At 51.6% G+C, this 21045-nt stretch overlaps 1 protein-coding gene across 4 annotated transcripts in view; it reads left to right on the plus strand.

The window, feature by feature from the left end:
• The window catches only part of BCAS3 (BCAS3 microtubule associated cell migration factor), a 3943855-nt gene that overhangs the window by 3503306 nt on the left and 419504 nt on the right, over positions 1 to 21045 (plus strand). For all 4 annotated transcript variants that reach the window (XM_069615076.1, XM_069615077.1, XM_069615079.1 and 1 more), the window contains one exon: positions 15965 to 16065. In XM_069615076.1, coding sequence (XP_069471177.1) covers positions 15965 to 16065 — 101 coding nt within the window. The remainder of the gene's footprint in view (positions 1 to 15964; positions 16066 to 21045) is intronic.

Raw genomic sequence — 21045 nt, forward strand, 5'->3', positions numbered from 1 at the left:
AGACATGAGTGGGGGCCTGGTGGGGGCTGCCCATGGTGGCAGGGGGGTGGGGGTGGTGGGAGACATGAGTGGGGGCCTGGTGGGTGCTGCCCATGGTGGCTGGGGGGTGGGGGTGGTGGGAGACATGGGTGGGGGCCTGGTGGAGGCTGCCCCTGCACTGCTGGAGGGTGGGGGTGGTGGGAGACATGGGTGCGGGCCTGGTGGAGGCTGCCCCTGCACTGCTGGGTGGTGGGGGTGGTGGGAGACATGGGTGGGGGCCTGGTGGGGGCTGCCCATGGTGGCAGGGGGGTGGGGGTGGTGGGAGACATGAGTGGGGGCCTGGTGGAGGCTGCCCCTGCACTGCTGGGGGGTGGGGGTGGTGGGAGACATGGGTGGGGGCCTGGTGGAGGCTGCCCATGGTGGCAGGGGGGTGGGGGTGGTGGGAGACATGAGTGGGGGTCTGGTGGGGGCTGCCCATGGTGGCAGGGGGGTGGGGGTGGTGGGAGACATGAGTGGGGGCCTGGTGGAGGGTGCCCCTGCACTGCTGGGGGGTGGTGGGAGACATGGGTGGGGGCCTGGTGGAGGCTGCCCATGGTGGCAGGGGGGTGGGGGTGGTGGGAGACATGAGTGGGGGCCTGGTGGAGGCTGCCCCTGCACTGCTGGGGGGTGGGGGTGGTGGTAGACATGAGTGGGGGCCTGGTGGAGGCTGCCCCTGCACTGCTGGGGGGTGGGGGTGGTGGGAGACATGAGTGGGGGCCTGGTGGAGGGTGCCCCTGCACTGCTGGGGGGTGGGGGTGGTGGGAGACATGAGTGGGGGCCTGGTGGAGGCTGCCCCTGCACTGCTGGGGGGTGGGGGTGGTGGGAGACATGGGTGGGGGCCTGGTGGAGGCTGCCCCTGCACTGCTGGGGGGTGGGGGTGGTGGGAGACATGTGTGGGGGCCTGGTGGGGGCTGCCCATAGTGGCAGGGGGGTGGGGTGGTGGGAGACATGAGTGGGGGCCTGGTGGAGGCTGCCCCTGCACTGCTGGGGGGTGGGGGTGGTGGGAGACATGAGTGGGGGCCTGGTGGGGGCTGCCCATGGTGGCAGGGGCGTGGGGGTGGTGGGAGACATGAGTGGGGGCCTGGTGGAGGGTGCCCCTGCACTGCTGGGGGGTGGGGGTGGTGGGAGACATGAGTGGGGGCCTGGTGGGGGCTGCCCATGGTGGCTGGGGGGTGGGGGTGGTGGGAGACATGAGTGGGGGCCTGGTGGAGGCTGCCCCTGCACTGCTGGGGGGTGGGGGTGGTGGGAGACATGAGTTGGGGCCTGGTGGAGGCTGCCCCTGCACTGCTGGGGGGTGGGGGTGGTGGGAGACATGAGTGGGGGCCTGGTGGAGGCTGCCCATGGTGGCAGGGGGTGGGGGTGGTGGGAGACATGTGTGGGGGCCTGGTGGAGGCTGCCCCTGCACTGCTGGGGGGTGGGGTGGTGGGAGACATGAGTGGGGGCCTGGTGGAGGCTGCCCCTGCACTGCTGGGGGGTGGGGGTGGTGGTAGACATGAGTGGGGGCCTGGTGGAGGGCGCCCCTGCACTGCTGGGGGGTGGGGGTGATGGGAGACATGAGTGGGGGCCTGGTGGAGGCTGCCCCTGCACTGCTGGGGGGTGGGGGTGGTGGGAGACATGAGTGGGGGCCTGGTGGGGGCTGCCCATGGTGGCAGGGGGGTGGTGGGAGACATGAGTGGGGGCCTGGTGGAGGCTGCCCCTGCACTGCTGGGGGGTGGGGGTGGGGGTGGTGGGAGACATGAGTGGGGGCCTGGTGGGGGCTGCCCATGGTGGCAGGGGGGTGGGGGCAGTGGGAGACATGAGTGGGGGCCTGGTGGAGGCTGCCCCTGCACTGCTGGGGGGTGGGGGTGGTGGGAGACATGAGTGGGGGCCTGGTGGAGGCTGCCCATGGTGGCAGGGGGGTGGGGGTGGTGGGAGACATGAGTGGGGGCCTGGTGGAGGCTGCCCCTGCACTGCTGGGGGGTGGGGGTGGTGGGAGACATGAGTGGGGCCTGGTGGAGGCTGCCCCTGCACTGCTGGGGGGTGGGGGTGGTGGGAGACATGAGTGCGGGCCTGGTGGAGGCTGCCCCTGCACTGCTGGGGTGTGGGGGTGGTGGGAGACATGAGTGGGGGCCTGGTGGAGGCTGCCCCTGCACTGCTGGGGGTGGGGGTGGTGGGAGACATGAGTGGGGGCCTGGTGGAGGCTGCCCATGGTGGCAGGGGGGTGGGGGTGGTGGGAGACATGAGTGGGGGCCTGGTGGAGGCTGCCCGTGCATTGCTGGGGGGTGGGGGGGTGGTAGACATGAGTGGGGGCCTGGTGGAGGCTGCCCCTGCACTGCTGGGGGTGGGGGTGGTGGGAGACATGAGTGGGGGCCTAGTGGGGGCTGCCCATGGTGGCAGGGGGGTGGGGGTGGTGGGAGACATGGTGGGGGCCTGGTGGAGGCTGCCCCTGCACTGATGGGGGGTAGGGGGGGTGGGAGACATGAGTGGGGGCCTGGTGGGGGCTGCCCATGGTGGCAGGGGGGTGGGGGTGGTGGGAGACATGAGTGGGGGCCTGGTGGAGGCTGCCCCTGCACTGATGGGGGGTAGGGGTGGTGGGAGACATGAGTGGGGGCCTGGTGGAGGCTGCCCCTGCACTGCTGGGGGGTGGGGGTGGTGGGAGACATGAGTGGGGGCCTGGTGGAGGCTGCCCCTGCACTGCTGGGGGGTGGGGGTGGTGGGAGACATGAGTGGGGGCCTGGTGGAGGCTGCCCCTGCACTGCTGGGGGGTGGGGGTGGTGGTAGACATGAATGGGGGCCTGGTGGAGGGTGCCCCTGCACTGCTGGGGGGTGGGGGTGGTGGGAGACATGAGTGGGGGCCTGGTGGGGGCTGCCCATGGTGGCAGGGGGGCGGGGGTGGTGAGAGACATGAGTGGGGGCCTGGTGGAGGCTGCCCCTGCACTGCTGGGGGGTGGGGGTGGTGGGAGACATGAGTGGAGGCCTGGTGGGGGCTGCCCATGGTGGCAGGGGGGTGGGGGTGGTGGGAGACATGAGTGGGGGCCTGGTGGAGGGTGCCCCTGCACTGCTGGGGGGTGGGGGTGGTGGGAGACATGAGTGGGGGCCTGGTGGAGGCTGCCCCTGCACTGCTGGGGGGTGGGGGTGGTGGGAGACATGAGTGGGGGCCTGGTGGAGGCTGCCCCTGCACTGCTGGGGGGTGGGGGTGGTGGGAGACATGAGTGGGGGCCTGGTGGAGGGTGCCCCTGGTGGCTGGGGGTTGGGGGGGGTGGGAGACATGGGTGGGGGCCTGGTGGAGGCTGCCCCTGCACTGCTGGGGGGTGGGGGTGGTGGGAGACATGAGTGGGGGCCTGGTGGAGGGTGCCCCTGGTGGCTGGGGGGTGGGGGTGGTGGGATACATGAGTGGGGGCCTGGTGGAGGGTGCCCCTGCAATGCTGGGTGTGGGGGTGTTGGGAGACATGAGTGGGGGCCTGGTGGGGGCTGCCCATGGTGGCAGGGGGGTGGGGGTGGTGGGAGACATGCATTGTTGATCAGTAGTGCAAGGTGACATGTGAGTTGGCTGGGGGGCATGCCCATGGTGGATGGGCTGCCTGCGGGACATGAGCAGGGGTGCAGGGTAGTCCCCCGTGGTGTGGGCTGCCTGCAGGTGCCGTGGTGCGTAGACCTGGGAGGACCCACACGGCCAATTCACGTGTGGTACTCCCCAGAACCCCTGAAATACACATACCCTGCTGAAATCGCGTGTGGAACTTCCTGCGCACCCCTGAAATACACATACCCTGCTGAAATCGCGTGTGGAAATTCCCGCGCACCCCTGAAATACACGTACCCTGCTCGCACTGGGCCAATCGCGTGTGGAACTTCCCGCGCACCCCTGAAATACACGTACCCTGATGAAATCGCGTGTGGAACTTCCCGCGCACCCCTGAAATACACATACCCTGCTGAAATCGCGTGTGGAAATTCCCGCGCACCCCTGAAATACACGTATCCTGCTCGCACTGGGCCAATCGCGTGTGGAACTTCCCGCGCACCCCTGAAATACACGTACACTGATGAAATTGCATGTGGAACTTCCCGCGCACCCCTGAAATACACATACCCTGCTGAAATCGCGTGTGGAACTTCCCGCGCACCCCTGAAATACACGTACCCTGCTTGCACGGGGCCAATCGCGTGTGGAACTTCCCGCGCACCCCTGAAATACACGTACCCTGCTTGCACGGGGCCATTCGCGTGTGGAACTTCCCGCGCACCCCTGAAATACACGTACCCTGCTTGCACAGGGCCATTCGCGTGTGGAACTTCCCGCGCACCCCTGAAATCCACGTACCCGGCCAAATCGCATGTGAGACTTCCCGCGCACCCCGGTATACACGCACACGTATTTTTTGTCAGCGGGTGTCCGTGTTTGTGGGTACCCCTTTGCACGTCATTTGTCCTGGAGGGCCACAGTATAGGACATTCATCATGGCAGTATATAGGTGCTATTTGTTGGCGCACCTTTTGGCGCACATTTCTTACAGCTGCAGAGACGCTACCGTCTGCTTTCTTGTGGCGGTCGTGTTTGTGCCTGTGCGCTGGTTTGTGCGTGCGCTTTTTTGCCCTATTCTATTCCATGAATACGTGTTGTAGGCGAGCGTGTGGGCGTTCCGCGCACTTGTGCCCTGTACTTCCCCCGTGACGCCCACGTTTTGGCAAGTTGTTCCCCATTCCGAGTGTTACGCCCGTGTTCCGCCTACTTTTGTTGCGTGCGCCGCGCTATGTGCGATTTTCGCTGTGGCCTGTGCGATTTTCACTGTGACCTGGCGCACGCAGTTACATGGCCTGTGCGCCAACGTGCGCCGCACACTTTTTTATCGCACATCCGCTGGTTTTCTCGCGCACGGCCTTCCATGAATCGATGTGCGCTGCTTTTCGTGCGATTTTCGCACTTGCACTGCGATTTTCGCTATTCCACTGCGATTTGCACGTTTTTGCCCACTTGCGCCGCGCTAATTATTCCATGAATCGGCCTCTCAGTATTTAGAAGACTATCTTGGCAGTTGGACCAAGCTTAGTGCACACCTTTAGTAATACCATTTCCACAACTGGGAAAATATTGACAGTGTGGGATCAACGTATGAGGTTGACTGTTGCTGCCGATCCATCACTGGCTTTGGGCATGTATTTTCTCACTGCTGTTGAAAATGAAAGAAAAGAGAAGTGCATCATAGGAGCCTCTTTTCCACTCCATGGTATTAGCCACTGTGTGATGTAGTCACCTATAGGGCACAAAGAAGAACAGCGTTTAACCAGCCTTTCCATATCTAAAGACCAGAGAAGCAAAAAGCATCACCCTAAAGGAAGTCTTCCCTAGGGATTTGGTCATGTAAAAGGGTTTTATGATTAACCACTTTGGGTGTCTCACGGAGGAGTACGGACTAAGGCATTGCTACAGAGAGCAGAGTCAGAAGCCAGAGAATGATAACCAATAGGGTACAATAAATGTAGCAAGTGCATCTTTCCTTCAACCAGGAGTTTGTGAAAATGCATGCAGAAAGCAAGAGGCATTTGGGTCTTGTAAGGACAGGGGGGTAGTTCGAGAGAGCAAGCAGTTAAGAGTAACGTTGGAAAGTGCTCACCCACTATGCTGGACAAGAGAGAGTAGCCTACACTTGCACGCATTGTGCATATACCGTAATCCCCATGAAGAACACTGGAAGGCAGAGAATTGCATGGACCCACATACATTCTCAGCTTCTATCACAGTTCTAAGACGACAGATGTCCCATTTAACCCATTACCCTGCTTATCTTTAATGCTCAGTTAACAAGGTGAACGGGGAGGTACACCACAAAGTAGCTGAATTAAATGTAAGAAGGAAATACCTGAAAGAGAGGTGGGACCACAATGCCCTGACCGAACCTGTAGTCCAGAGGTAATGAGGTAAGGATTCAACCAGACAGAGCATATTGGTGCACTTGTGCTTATAGAGATACTATAAAGGGAGGCAGAAATTGCCAAATGCTGAGAGTTATGACTGTTTTCCAGAGAGTGTGTTAGCAGTGACAGTGAGGGGCAAGTGACACTGCCAGCTAGCCCTGTTGTTGTCATAGATCAGTCAACAAGGAGGCTTTGCTGCAAGGTGTTTGCTGGAGGTTATAATCCTGAAGCTGCCAAGAGCCAGGAGCCATTATGAATGAGGAATGTGATCAGCCTGCCCTGGGCTATAACCCAGACTCTGGTTGGGTCTAGAGACCACCAGACCTTGGAAAAGAAAAACACCAAACTGCTAGGACTGGTGCTTGGCCCAAGCTGGAAAGCTGCCAAATCCTAGCAAAGCACATAGCTGGCTTAAGGCCATGAAGGTGACCCTTGGCTGGTGGATACAGATAACTTATGTCTGAAGAGTACCAAAGGCGGGGATAGAAATTGCTACGTGTTGCCTTTTGCGAATTTCCTAAGGGCAGGGGCAATCATTAATTCTGGATGGTAGGTATGCGCTGTGTCTACATCTACAGAGCCATCGTGGGCGACTAAAGATCAGAGGGCATTCAAATCTTAGCCTCAAACAACTGTCAACAGCAAGAAAGAAGCATGATGGGTAGCTTTAAACACTCTGAGAATGTGAGTGAACTGAAGGAAGCCCACATGGTGTGAGAAGCTTGGGCCACTGCTATTTAGATTATAGATTTGTTTGTGGACTGTGACACAAGGCCCTCTTATCGTAGACCCTTTCTAATTGATTCCTTCTCCCTACAGATTTCTTCTCTTAGCTATATCTTCTCCCAGTGCACCTGTCCCTGGACATTTTTTAGCCAACAGGGGCGCAGTGCAGCTTCGCACCAAGTTCACTTGAAGCCGTTGGGCACCCTTGATGTCGGGCTTGATGTCAATGGCAGCAACTATGGAGCTTGCTGCATAACATAACCTGGCCTTCTATTTTATTGTTGGCATCCCTAGTATCTTTTACGTAACTCTTCATTTCTTGGATAAACGATCTGAGATAGAAATCAACATACTTGGATAGGGGTTCCAGGATAGAGTGGACCCCTGAAACTATCGGTCTCCCCGGAGGTTTATCTAAGCGCTTATGAATCTTGAGTAGTATATAAAATACAGGTACCCTCGATTCTCCCATGTAAGATACTCTGCTTCTTGTTTATTTATCATCTGGGAATCCACTGCTCTACCCACTTTGATCTGAATCAAATCAGCCACTTTAGTACTGGGATCATAATCCAGTTTTTGATAACTCCCTTCATCAGACAAAATTATCCATGCCATCTGACCAAGCTCCCCTGTTCCGCCAAACAAAGTGTGCCAGCATGACCCTCTTCTGTCACTGTGCATGGAAACGCGGCACTACCCACCAGTTCTTCTTTGCTCTTTTTTTGCCCACTGTAATGCTTGTGTGAAAAATGCAAGCCAGAATAACATGGCATCGATGCACAGCCATTTTTGAACACTCATCTTCCATCACAGTAATGAAGTCTGCATTTCATCGAGCCACACAGAATGAGCAAGTAGCAGCGAAAACAGAGCAATGTCATATAAATATTATTCGAGTGGACTTACTGCGTAAAACAGTTATTGTATTGTCCATTGAAGGACGAGTACAGATAGGGAGTCTGAGCACACTGCAGGTTCTTGATAAGGGGTCTGGGAATGAATGCGAGAGAGAGAGGCACTGGGTTTTTCACACTTCTAACTGGATTTTTCCACCCTCTGTCGCTTCGACTTGTGATCTGCTCTTCGGCCGAGAGCAGAACGCAAAGGAGAAGGGTGGGGAAATGCCCCCATAAAGGAGAGAGCATTGTATGAAGAAGGTTAGTTGGAATCTGGACCCCCGGGTGATGCAGTCTCGCTGAAAGGGAGGACGCTCCGCTTCAGAACACGTCAGACGCAGTGATCTCTTTGCCTACCTGCTAAGGGACTAAGCAGTGTTGTTGGTGGCCAAGATGACGTTTTCTTCTGCCTCGTGCATGACGGTGATGTAACCTATATTTGAATTCTTATATATCTAAGTGTATGTTTGTTCATTGGTATCTATACATATATGGTGTAAATAAAGGGCCTATAATGAGGCAGTTATATAATCTTATATGATGTATGTGTGGTTTTTCTTTTCTTTCTGCTAGTCTGAGTCCAATTACTTGTTTTTGCTGAGGGGGCCGGGGAGACACAAGTGTTGGTGCTTTCCCCACAGGGCCAAATAGATGCAAAACACCCACTAACACTTTACTGTCCCCCAACCAATGGGTGCCTTTCGGGCTCCACATGTACCCGCGCGAGAGCCAGGGAGAGAAGTGGACTTTGGTGCCAGCACCTCTTGGTCCCGGGACTATCGAACACTCTTCGTTAGCAGCAGGATGTGAGGTGCTAAGTGCAGGTCAAGGGAGTAAATGTGTGGCGCTCACTTCCCCATGCAACAAATTAGAGGGTGCCACAACACCGCAGATGTATCTCACACTCCCTTTCCACAGCAAGGGCATCACTTTGCTCATGATCTTTAAGCCAGGCTACCAGGCACCTAATAGCTGTGACCCTGTCACCCACTAGTTGCATATCCCTCTTTGTTGTAACAAGACTTTGGTCAGGAGCGAATAAAATCCTCTTATCGCCAAGTCTAACCTTGTTCTTGAACGCAACCACTTTTCAAAGTACCTTATTTTATCCTAAAGATTCACCAATACAGTCCAAGGCCAAACTCGCCCCTGCTTAACTCTCCTGGGAGGGAAGTCTCACTGCTCTCTTAATTTACACCCTCTGCCCTCCACTATATGGGGCCCCATATTTGAAAGAAATACTCCAGAATCCCAGCTCTCAAGAGAATCGGATCCTTCTTCATAGTCAGGCGACTCAATAATGCTCAGTGTTGATGTTGATGTTAATGCTCATGGACCATTTCTAATCCCTCTACCATAAAATCCACTTCCAGTATTTTCCCAGTGCTACATCGTTGAGCCTATGCACTTCACTCTTTTATCCTGCTCACATTGTTTGTCTGCGCAGTCACTGAGGCTTCACACATTGTCTGTTTGATGTTGATTGTTTACTTTACGGGCAAGAGACTTAAACCTGCTTTCAAACATTATTTCACCTTTTTCTTCATCATTCCTGTTCTGATGAGAGATGCACTACTTTTGTCCTCCGAGAACCCCTGCACATGAAAGACTTGCATGGTGTGAGTCATTTCACAATTTGGGGTGGAGATAGGGTGGGGGCGCTAGTGTTTAAGAAATACATGGACCACTCCAGTCTGGGTACTGCAATCATTCGTTGTAGGAATTATTTAGTGTGCCATCACCTCGGCCACACTAGTTGTTCCCGGAAACTCTTTACCACACACACCCTCTCATGTGGCCACTGAATCACTCCAAGCATTGTCCAAGTCTAGTCTGGTGTGGGCTCCACTGTGCGTTCTGCCATCTCCTCCATTTAAATCTCTAACCACGTACTCCTACGTCCCGTGCCCTTTCCTCCATAATGTATGGGCGTCCCTTGCTAGGGACGGAAACTGAACCTTTTTCACCAGAAAAAATGTTTTTCCCCTTTAAATTTAGATGCGTGCAGGGGCATGGCCCTGGGAGCATGCGCTCCTCTGACTCTGACCACCGGCGCCACTCCCCAGTCCTCTTTTCCGCGTTGACGGGAAAATACCGCTTTCACCAGCGCTCCTGGGTCTGGCCTTGTAATTCCATGCGCTCTTCCCCAGAGAAAGTTATTCCGCGTTTCTTTTGTCTAATTGTCAGGTACTACTCTATCCTCTGATGCCACGCTCCTCGCCGGCGCATGTCGTCGACAGCGGGTTTCAGCAGGTGTCCGGCCTCCAAGAGTTCCTTCCCGACATCCGACTCTCATGCACTTTGCTTCCGGTTGCCTTGGCTCAGACCACGGCTGGGACGGTTCCGCGTGTGATGCCTTGACCCCGCACGCCCTGAAGAATCAGTTGGCCAGGAGGAGAGAGCTCTTCGACAGAACACCTACAGAGGATGTAAAAAAGCATAAGTCAAGAGGAAGACCAGGCCCAAGGTAGGCGCTCTGTTCTCTTCTGCACCCCGTAAGGGTGACTCCTTCCCCAGGAAGCGCACAAGCGGGAGGGACCTCCCACGTCCTAAAACCAGCAAGCGGACACGGACGAGGAGGAAGACCCGGACACGCCATTGTCAGCTAAAGCATTCCATGAGAGGCTAGCGGGCCTGGCAGAGTATCTAGGCATACCTCAGCCACAGATGGGGCAACCCCGGGTGGGAGTACTGGCTGAAGTGTTTACACTTCGTCCTCCCACAAAAAGGTCTGGGTCCAGCCACACTCCACCCAGCCTACCAACAAGTGCTTGAATGCCAAATACAGGCAGATGGAGGGGGATTCCCTCTTCCTGTCAGTGCACCCCCAGCCACATTCCTCTGTTATAGCAGCGGCATGGCAGTATTCCAAACCGCAGTCTTCCTCAGCAGTATCCGCTTCTTCACTCCCCGGGAAAGAGGAAAAGCTGTTGACTCGTTTGGCAAGAAAATCTACTCAAATGCCATGCTGTATCTGCGTCAAGCCAACGCTGATGCCATGTTGGCGGCGGTTATTCAGAAATTGTGGCGGGAGATTGCAGACTTCCTTTCAGAGCTTCCTGCCCACAGCAAGGCATGGTTCAAGGCAGGTCTGGCATAGGCTAAAATTGTGCCCCAGGATATAAGGGAGCCAACGGTGGCCCACATTGACATCTCGGGCAGAGCCATCTGTATCGCCACTGACATTCGGAGGGTGGTATGGCTCAAGGCAACAAAATTCAACCCAGATGTGTAGGAATGTATCCTCGAACTGCCATTCGAGGGGGGAGATTTGTTCCATTTGACAACAGATGAGGAACTCAAGAAGAAAAAGAATAGCTCCCAGACAGCTAAATCTTTGTCTATCTTAACGAAAACAACACCAACGACCCACAGCCAGGCTCACCAGCGCTCGGACAAGGGTTGGGCCTTTGGAGGCTTTCAGGACTTCCAGGAGAGATGGTCGAGACAACCTGACAGGTCTCTAAGCCAACACAAACGTAAGAAGCACTAGGCGGATAACAAGGGGTTTTTGCAGTCACCCTCCTCAGCACCAGCCTCAGAGGGAAACAAGTTGTAATGGGTCCATTGGAATCCACTGGTCTCCAGTGGGGGGTATGCTTGCCCTACACGTACACTCCTGTCAGAAAAGGTTCATGGACCTGTGGATTCCCTCAGTTGTCTCCATGGGCTTCTGGATACCAATTCGCCTGTTTCCTCCTTCCTTCCTTCCTTCCACTCCTGCATATTGGGACGGCAACTCTGCTGGTGGAAATCCTCTCACTCGTGGCGAGCCAGGTGGTGGAGGAAGTTCCACCTTCACAGCGAGGCAGGGGCTTCTTTTCTCGGATATTTGCCATACACAAAAATAACCAGGCTGGCCTGAGAGTTGTGTTGGACCTTTCTTCCTTGAACCTTTCCCTTCTCCTCCAAAAGTTCAAGATGGTTACCCCAGCCTTCATTGTGGAAACTTTGCTCGGGGTAGAGTGGTTATGCTCCCTGGATCTGAAGGATGCCTACCTTCATGTCCCTATCTGGGAACCCCATCAGCGAAATTCAGGCTTTGGTGGCTTCAGAGCCATAAACAATATTTCACTGTGACAAGGTAGTGCTTAGAAGGCACCCTGCCTTCCTTCCGAAGGTCATCTCCTCCTTTCTCGTGAATGAGGAGATAGTACTCCCAACATTCTTTGCAGACCCAAAAGATGAGGCTCAGAAGGTATTGTACTGTCTGGATGTCTGAAGTGCTCTAAGATTTTATCTGGACAGGACTAAGAGCTTCCGCAAATCGTATGCCTTGTTCATCACGTTTGGAGGATCAAAACTGGGCTGTCAAGCATCCAAGGCTTCCATAGCAAGGTGGATGGTTATGGCCATCAAGGAGGTATACGAGGGACAGCACAAGCCTTTGCCAGCAAATATGCACGCCCACACCGTCAAAGCCAAGGCCACGGTCGTGCCTTTCCAAAGAAACCTCCCATGGCAGACGATCAGCAAGGCGGCTACATGGGGTACCCTCTCTGCCTTTTGCAAGCACTACTGCTTGGATGCTAGCGGCAGGTCTGACGCAGCATTTGGCCAGGCAGTTTTGAAGAACTTGTTTTCTTGAGGGGCAACTCTCCTCCCTGGGCTGCATTCAGTTGTAATCGCCCATACAGTATGGAGGAAAGGGGATGGGACGTAGGAGTAATTATAAATTACTCACTGTAGTGACTAACGCACTCCTAGTCCATAGTCCCCTTTCCTCCATAGGTCCCACTTTCCTCTCCCATAATAAACCTGTGCCATTAGGCAATTCTAATATTGTCGACACGCCAATGTTGACTGAGGAGTGACGCCGGTGAGCGGAGTCAGGGGAGCGCATGCTCCCAGGGCAGCGCCCCTGCGCACATCTAAATTTAAAGGGGAAGAAAATGTTTTCTGATGAAAACAAGGTTATGTTTCCGTCCCTAGCGAGGGACGGTCATACAGTATGGAGGAAAGGGGACTATGGACTAGGAGAACATTAGTCACTACAGTGAGTAACTTATAATTTCTTGGTTCTGGGCTCTATCTTATCTCCCACCTCGTCTGTCATAATTTAGTAGCCACCTCATAAGAAACGAGCTCTGGCCACCTCACATCCAAGGTTCGAAGATCAGCTGTCATCCTGCTTCATATTCGCCAGTTAACAAGTCGGGGGAATCCGCCTTTCACAGCTGCAGCAGGATGTGCACACACCTACGAATACGGCTCCCTCCCCAATGGGCAAGAGACACCTTTACCAGCCAACTTTTGGAGTTTTACCCCAGACCATGGTAATGTCAGGAGAAATCTCGCTATCAGGTTTCACTGGTCAGCTGAGCTAAAGACTGCAGCTCCGGCCATCAACCCATCTGGCATTTGGGTAGTTAACCTGTAACATTTTGAGGTTGAACTTTATTATTTTGACATCCCTTAAATATGGATCCACAGAGGGCCCCAATTGCACAGTTATAGACACTTCCCATCGTCCGTGTTTTGCTGATGCACTCGCCTAGCTATTGAGCACCTTTCTCACATAGGGCCCGCAAGTGTGCCCGAGGGGGCCTGAATCCAGATCATAGCACCCGAAATTAATGACACCATAGCAGAGAAAATTAGAACTAAAAACCTGTTTAAAGTGATGATCAGAGATATTTGGAAAGTTTACAAGGGTGTTTAAGTTTGCCGCTAGTATCTGACCCTTGGAACTAGCACTTTGTTGATGTGATATTTTAGTACAGAACTTCTGGTTGTTTAACCATAGTATTGGTACCCAAAAAACTCTGAAATGTTTCCGGGTCTCAAGGGAAGAGATACTACTATAAGTTCCAGATGCTGCAGGAGATCTTCTCACAGCTAATAGAGCCTCAAATGACGAGGGCTCAACTCCTACACAGTTAGCCTCTGCAGTTGGTGATGTGCTACTAAACTCAACCTGTTTACCACGTTACCCACCATGCTAGATGCTTCTGCCTCTTAAACTCCCTACCCCTCACTTTCTCATACCCCCTTGTCTAATAATCTCTATCTCTCGGTATGTCTCTATCTCACTCATACTCCTTTTTGTTTCTCTGTCATAATCCCTCTGTCTGTCTCTCTTATCCTTCCTGTCTTTCTCAGCCCTTTTTTGCCGGTCGTTCCCCGCTCCTTGTTTTAGTTCCTTTTGCCTCTCCCTCCATATATCTTGCTCCTTTGTGTGCTCGCTCTCTCGTTCTCAGTCACTCTAACATTTCAGTTGATTGAACCAGGCTTTGGTACCAGACAAGATACATAAACATTTTAAATGGTGGGGTGCGGGGGAGGCAGAGCATGCTCTCAAAGTTAGGAGAAAGAAAGCTGCTTGCAAGCTCGAGAAGGGACAGCCACACATGTTCTCATTGAAGGTGCATCACCCACAATCTAAGTGTGGTGGGCAGCACTCGAACTAAATGAGGAAAAACAGCACAGGTACAGGAACAGGGGAGACATTGCACAGGCCCAGGAAGACAGCGGAGTGAGACAACGCAAAGGCTCAAGAAGGGAGACAAAGAACAGGGTCAGAAAGGAACATCCTCTCAGGTAGTGATAATATTGCACAGAATCAGAAAGGGCATTGCACGGGCTCAGGGAGTGAGACAACACACAGGCTCAAAAAGGGGGGGACGACAACACAGGCTCAGGAAGGGCTTCAGCACTCAGGCTATGGAAGGGACACAGCTCAAAAGCTGGAAGGTGATAGGCAGAGCAGAGATCTGAAAAGCAGGGCAGTGTTAAGTTGAGAAATGAAACAGCACAGCAGCCCTGGAATAAGGGTTGCTTAATTCACGAAGAGCAAAACAGTTCCAAAGGGGGACACTGCTTTGGTGATGGAAGACCGATCTGATGGGGAAATGATGGCTCCAGTTGGAGGCGACAATTCCAGTAGATGTGCGACAGATCCAGGGAATAGTTTCAGGATGAACAGCGCCTCCACTGGTAGGGGCAACATCTCAAGGCAACAGTCTTGCGTAGAGAGGCACCCATTCCAGGGTGCAGGGCTACTAGTCAGTAGAGACGATGACAAGTCCATGGCCTATCCCATAATTCAAGAACGGGGCAGCAATTCAGGCTACAGTAAGGAATCCAGAAGATGTCTTCTGTTGCATGTTGTAAGGTAAGATTTTGGTAGGAATCAAGAGTAGGTTTAGTGTGCTGCTGCGAACCGGGCAGTAAGGTCCCTGCCCTCATACCAACACTCTTGATGGTGTTGCATCCCAACCCTCTTTTCTCTTTTACTTGTGCACGGATGAAATGTAAATGAAGCAGGAAATGAGGTGGAGGAACACAGTCAGTTTGCACTGCACCAGCAATGCTTCCTCTCTCCTCTTTGGACCACCCCCCGACCCTTATGAACGCCTCCCACCATCCTTTAGTGTATCTATCACACTTCTGTTGCCTTATCCCCTTTTTTCTTTCCCTTCTTTTCTTTCAATTTCTCTCATTCTTGCAGTTTCTCTTAATTTCTTTGTTTCCTTATTACTTTCTTCCTTAGTAGTTTTTTTCTCGTTCTCCCTTATTATTTCTTTCTACGCTTTGCTTATTATCTTTTTCTTTCTCATTCTGATTCTTGTTTCTCTTGTCAAGCGATTGGGACGATTGTGCTAGATGGAATGCTGTATTGATTGTGCCTGGTGGGGTGACTCATACTGATCTGGGCGATTGTCTGATTGACAGTACAAGACTTTCTTTACCTTTCTTTACCTGTGCTTGTTGAGGTTGATTGTACTTAGGAATCTGCCTAACTGAACAGGGGATTCCCGATGACACATTTATTCCACAACACTGCTGCTTGAGGGGGTAACTTTTCTTTATGAGGGTAATGTTCCTGATATGGCGGGATGAATATTCCACACTGCATCCATACAATACTGCCCAGGCTTTGAGTGGCTCTTAAGGAGAAAAGGGTCAATGCCCAAAGGGATGGTCTGACAGGCATTGTGGGTCAGTTTTCTCAGCCAACGTGGACCACATGGATAAATTGGTGCACTGCGCAGTTTATACTTTTAACCAATGTAAATGGCCCAGTGTGCTTTGAAATACTTATTTTCCCACAAACTCATCCTGACTAATACATCTCCAGATGCTACCCAGTTTTCGTTGAAAAATAATTCATGAATGTGGGACACTTTTTTGTTTTTGTGCACGCGACCAATTTAGTCTCTTTCCAACTCCAGCACTGGCACATTTCATTAGTAGACACGGGAGGAGTATTGGTGAAGGGCACATTCCGCAATACCAGCCATTGTCACTGCTCCACAAATGTGTTTCGCTCAGCCCAACACAGTCTGACATGCTGTAGACAAAGCAACAAGAGCACCATAGCAACTTTCCATTGCCCTGCCTCTTGTCGTTGTTATGCAATATACTGGACTACATGTAAGTGCTATTAAAAAACACTGATATGTAACTATGTTTTCTTTCTGCAGGACTCCTCAGTGGAATGAACTGCAGCCACCATTCAATGTAAACCACCCTTTGTTGATGGCAGCGGATGTGGTTCAGTATTATCAGTATCTCCTTGCAGGTTGTAAGTAGCTCGTCCTGATTCATGTAGCTGTGTATTCTTTTTAAGTGAGATGTGTTGATGGATTTGCTTAGGAGTTATTGATTTTATAATCCATACACAGATATGTACACCTCTTAGTGGAATTGGGAAAACTGTGTTTAATGCTGGGGTAGCCAACCTGTCATCTTCCAGATGTTTTGCATGCAATTCCCATGATCTCTCACCACTGACTATAATGGCTAATTTAATAGGAAGTGGTCTCATATAGAGCATCCTTCTGCCATTTTTGTTGCCCTTGCTGTGTGTAGCCCTATAAGAAAGTAAGGAGGTTCTTGTATTTGGAAAAGAGATGCAAACCTCTAATGTTGATGGGTGTAGGTTGGAAGTACCGGAGCACTGTGTGTTGATATGCTTCTGTCGGTTTGACAGACACACTTGGGGATATTGTGATGAATCCTGCAGAGTCCTCACAGAATCCCAACCTAAAATCTCCTCCCATGTGGCCAGGGGAAGGCAGCCACAACCTGATCCTAACACTGGGGGTGGTATTAGCCGGATGGATCACATGGGAGGTGAAGGCCAGCAAGGGAATATGATGACTCTGTTAGGAGGGACGTGGTATTTATCCTCTTCTGAGGGTGAACTTTCTCTAATACATGAATACCTAATGGCATCTTGTCATAGTAAGACTTCCCTTCCCAAAATGTCAGTTGTGAAAACCCTTATGGTAAACATAGACATGTTATATGTAAACAACAGGGAGTTAAAACATCAACTCCTGATAGTTATAATTCTATCTTATGTTTGAATTATACAACCAAGAACTAACCACTGATTCCTTTGAAAGCGTCCCCTAAAGGTACATTTTATAAATCATTAAAACAGAGTGAATTAAATAATCTTAAAATAATAAGAACCTTATGGACTTCAAGTCCCATAATGCTCTTAGTACCGAGACGACGAAGATGGGCTCAGATTTGCAAAACTGTTAGCTACAGTCTAGTTGTTATAATGACCCACAATTGATTGGGTCCTTTAAACATTTAAAGGCCTTTCAGGCGGGACCATTAAGGAGAAGCAGTGGGAGCAGCAGAAGCAGAAAGTTGTAGCCGCAGCTGTGTTGCAAGGGGGACGCTGTGTTGAGAAAGTGGCAGAAGTTGTGGATCCTGCAGAATGTAGAGAACGTGCAGCGGGAAGCGGTACAGAAAGTAGCTGCCCCGAATGAGAGAGAAGCTCCACGGGTCTGAATTCTGCTCCGGTGGGTGGTGTTCACCGGATTATGTGCAGAGCAAAAAAGCTCCCTTTTCAGGAGATGCGAGCAGCGGGAAGATTGCCGGACCTGTCATAATTTGTATTTGTTTATAATTTGTATCAGGCACCGAACCCTGAGGTAACTGGGCGCTGGAAAAGACTTGTGAGTTACATACATGGAAACAGTGGATACACAGTTGAAGTTAGCAGAACCTGTGGTTACAGAAGGTCTGGAAACAAGAAGCATATATAGCATAACATAGGCAAAGTGCAATCGGCCGAACATAAAGAGTAAGTTCTGGCGTGCGCAAAGTACAGACAGTGGTCCTTATTGGAGCAGCTTGTTGCTCAGCCAGTTTTTGATTCCAGATTTGAATGCCAGGACGGATGTCTCTTGTCTGTAAGCAGTGGATATAGAGTTCCAGCATTTGGCTGCTTGGACTTGGAAGCTGGCTCCTCCAGCAGTTTTTAGGTTGAACCTAGGTACCGTAAGGCAATGAGATGGGGCAGATCTGGTGTTGCGGGCTGAATGATGCTTACAGATTTTGTCTGACAGGTATTTGGGTGCTGTGTTCGCAAGGCACTTGTGTGTTATTACTAGGGTGCAGAGACTGACAGCCAGTTGGCATTGCACCTAGGAGTTGAAATGTGGCTGGATCTGGGTAGACTAAGTGCTCCTCTTAATGAGTTATTTTGCAGGACCAGGACTCTGTTTAGGTTAAGTTCAGAGGAGCCTAGAAAGAGTGTGTTACAGTAGTCAATTTTTGAGAGTGCTAGTGCTTTGGCTAGTGTTAGGCAACTGTTGGTGGACAAGTAGGCTGTGCAGCTGTAGATTAACTTATTGGTATAGGCTGCCACCAAACTGACTTGTTTCTTGAGGGACAGTGTTGAGTCTAGATAGACTCCCAGTGTTTTTATTTCCTTTGAGACCTTAATTGGGTTACATTCAATGTTGAAGGATGTATACCTATGGTCAAGTTTGTTTAGGCGTGCCTGAGTGCAGACAATCAGGAGCTTGGTTTTATCGTCATTAAGGCATAGGCTATTGGTGGCCATCCAAGCTTGGATTTCTAAGTAGATATCATTTAGGAGTTTAGAGTCTTGACCATAGCAGCCGGTGAGGGGGATGAGGACTTGGGTGTCGTCTGCGTAGTTGGTGTAGATGACAACCAAGTTGTCCAGGTGTTCGAAAGGAGCTTTGTGAATATGTTGTATAACATGGGTGACACGCACAAGCCTTGGGGGACTCCACAAAGTATAGGGCTAGGGTCTGCGAAGGCTGAGGGAGAACAAACTCTGGTGGTCCTATTGGAGAGAAAGGAATTAATCCAGTCAGATGCACATGTGGAGAAGGCTGCAGCTGTGGTGAGGTAACCGGTTAGAATTTGGTGGTCGATGAGGTCAAAGCTGTCTGATAAGTCTAGGAGCAGGATGATCACTAGCTTGCCTTTGTCCTTTGCCTCGTCCATTTGGATCTTCAAATCTAGGAGGGCTGTCTTAGCTCCATGCCTTGGCTTAAAGACAGATTGTCTGAGTCCTAATAGGTTGTTATCCTCTAAATGCTTCGGTATTTGCAGATATGCCACTCCGTCCAGAATTTTTAAAAGGAAGGGGACGATCGTGATGGGCCTATAGTTTGTTGGAATGCTTGGGTCTAGATTGGGTTTTTTCAGGAGAGGCATGACCCAAGTTTCCTTAATATTGTTAGGGACTTGATTGGAGTTGAAGGAGGAGTTTATCAATGTGGCGATGAAAGGGGCCAGGTCTTTAGCTCCTTCCTTGATGGTGGAAGCTGGACAGATGTCACCTTGGTAATGCAAGGGTTTTAGACGCCTGATAATGTCTTCCACTTCCTTTGGTGTTACTTGGGAGAATGCAAAAGGAGTGCTTTGCGGGTGGCTTTTCTCTAGCGCCGATTTAGGGTGAAGGCAGCTGAGAAGACTAGTCTTTTTAGATTCAATCTTACTTTGTAATAATGTGATTTTGTCAGCTAGTGCTTGCTGAATTTTTGTGCACCAGACTGCATCCTTAGTGCAATCCTGTGAGGGAGGTGCTGGGGATTCGAGCTCCTTTAGTATACTAAAGAGATATTTAGAGCTTGATTTAGCATTAAGGATTCTTGTGTTTTAAACTTCTTTTTTGGTGGATATCATAGCTGATTTATAGGTGGCTGTTGCTGAGGTAAACAGAGTTTTACTGGTAGTTGATTTCCGCCATATGGTTTCTGCTGACCTTTTGGTATTCCTAATGATTTTTAATTCCGGTGTAAACTATTTGTTGAGGTGGTTTCGCTTTTCTTAGTTTGAGCGGTGCAGAGATGTCTTGGGATGATTTAAGTGTAGTATTGTATAGGTCGACCATCTTATTAGTTTCAAGGTTCTTGAACTTGGAATCATCCAGGATATTGTTGATAAGAGGCCAGAGACTGTCAATTGAGATGTTTTGTCAATTTTCTAGATAGAGTAGGGGGGGGCTAAGGTAGTGCTGGCGGGGGTAGTTTCCTGGATGAAGAATGAAATGAAGTGGTGGTTGGACCAGTCGACTGGTTCATTCTGTAGAATTGTGATGGAACAGTTGAGGTCGGACACCCAGTCCAGAATTCTCCCTTTGGTGTGAGTTGGTTCTGTGATTCTGTGTTGGAAGCCCAGTTGGGCGGTGGAGCTTTTCACAGCTAGGGCGTGGAGATCGTTGGGGTCCTGCAGGACTAGGTTAAGGTTTACCAGGAAGATGGTTCAGGATACTAGTTTAGTGTTGGTCGAGAGGAGGTTAGTGATGTCTTCTTCAAATGATGTTGTCGGGCCGGTGGGGCGGTAGATAAGGTGCAACAGTATACTTTGGGTGGGTGAGAGTGTGAGTTTGACTGACAGGAGTTCTGAAGATGGAAGGCTGGAAAAGGATGTAGCTCTACGGCCCAGGTGTGTTTTGTTAATGAGGGCCACTCCACGTCCTTTGCCTGAGTTTCTGTCGGCCCTGATAATAGTATAACCATCTGGCAGGGCTAGTGAGAGTGCTGGGCCTGCTGCCTGGTGGGGCCAAGTTTCTGTGATGGGCAGGAAGTCCAGGCGGTTGGCTGTAATGAGGTCCTCAATCTCGGCGGCATGGGCTACTAATGAGCGAGCATTGATAAGTGCTCCTTTGATGGCAGAAGGCAGAGGTACGTTAATAGGGGGAGGTGGGATGGTAGAGGCTGGAAGGGTTGTAGAGTGGGTGAGGGCTAGGGTGGTTGAGGAGGCTTAGGTGCTGCTGTTGGGGGGATAGATTGGTTGCAATTAGTGAGTTGGGGTAGGATGAGTTGACTGCTCAGCCTTAGAGTAATTTTGTGGTTGGGGAATCGGGAGCCTAGTCTCATGTTTCTAATGTGGACAGAGCATGGGATGAGTGGTGTTGGCGTAGTATCAGTAAGGATGCTTTTATTCTTGGTTTGTAGGGGTGGTAGGAAATTATTCAGTGTAACGGTATGGAATAATGACAGGAAGGAGGCCATAGCAAGTGTGACTCTGTGGAATGTGGCCATGGTGATGTGAGAGAGGCTAACTCACACAGTCTGCGAGAGGGGTGGGATAGTTACTTGAGTGCTAGTGGAATGGGAGAGGTAGATGGAAGTGAGAGTGGTCTATGCGAATGGTAGATAATCTAGTGCAGACTAGCCTAAAGGATAGCAGCTTTGACGATAGTATGTGCGGGGGAGACTAAGAATGGTGGCCTAGAGACTAGTCCTGTGGGCTGATGAGTAATAGCACAATAAGGGGT

Source organism: Ambystoma mexicanum, chromosome 9, assembly GCF_040938575.1.
Source record: "Ambystoma mexicanum isolate Mex_15411 chromosome 9, UKY_AmexF1_1, whole genome shotgun sequence".
NCBI lineage: Eukaryota > Metazoa > Chordata > Amphibia > Caudata > Ambystomatidae > Ambystoma > Ambystoma mexicanum.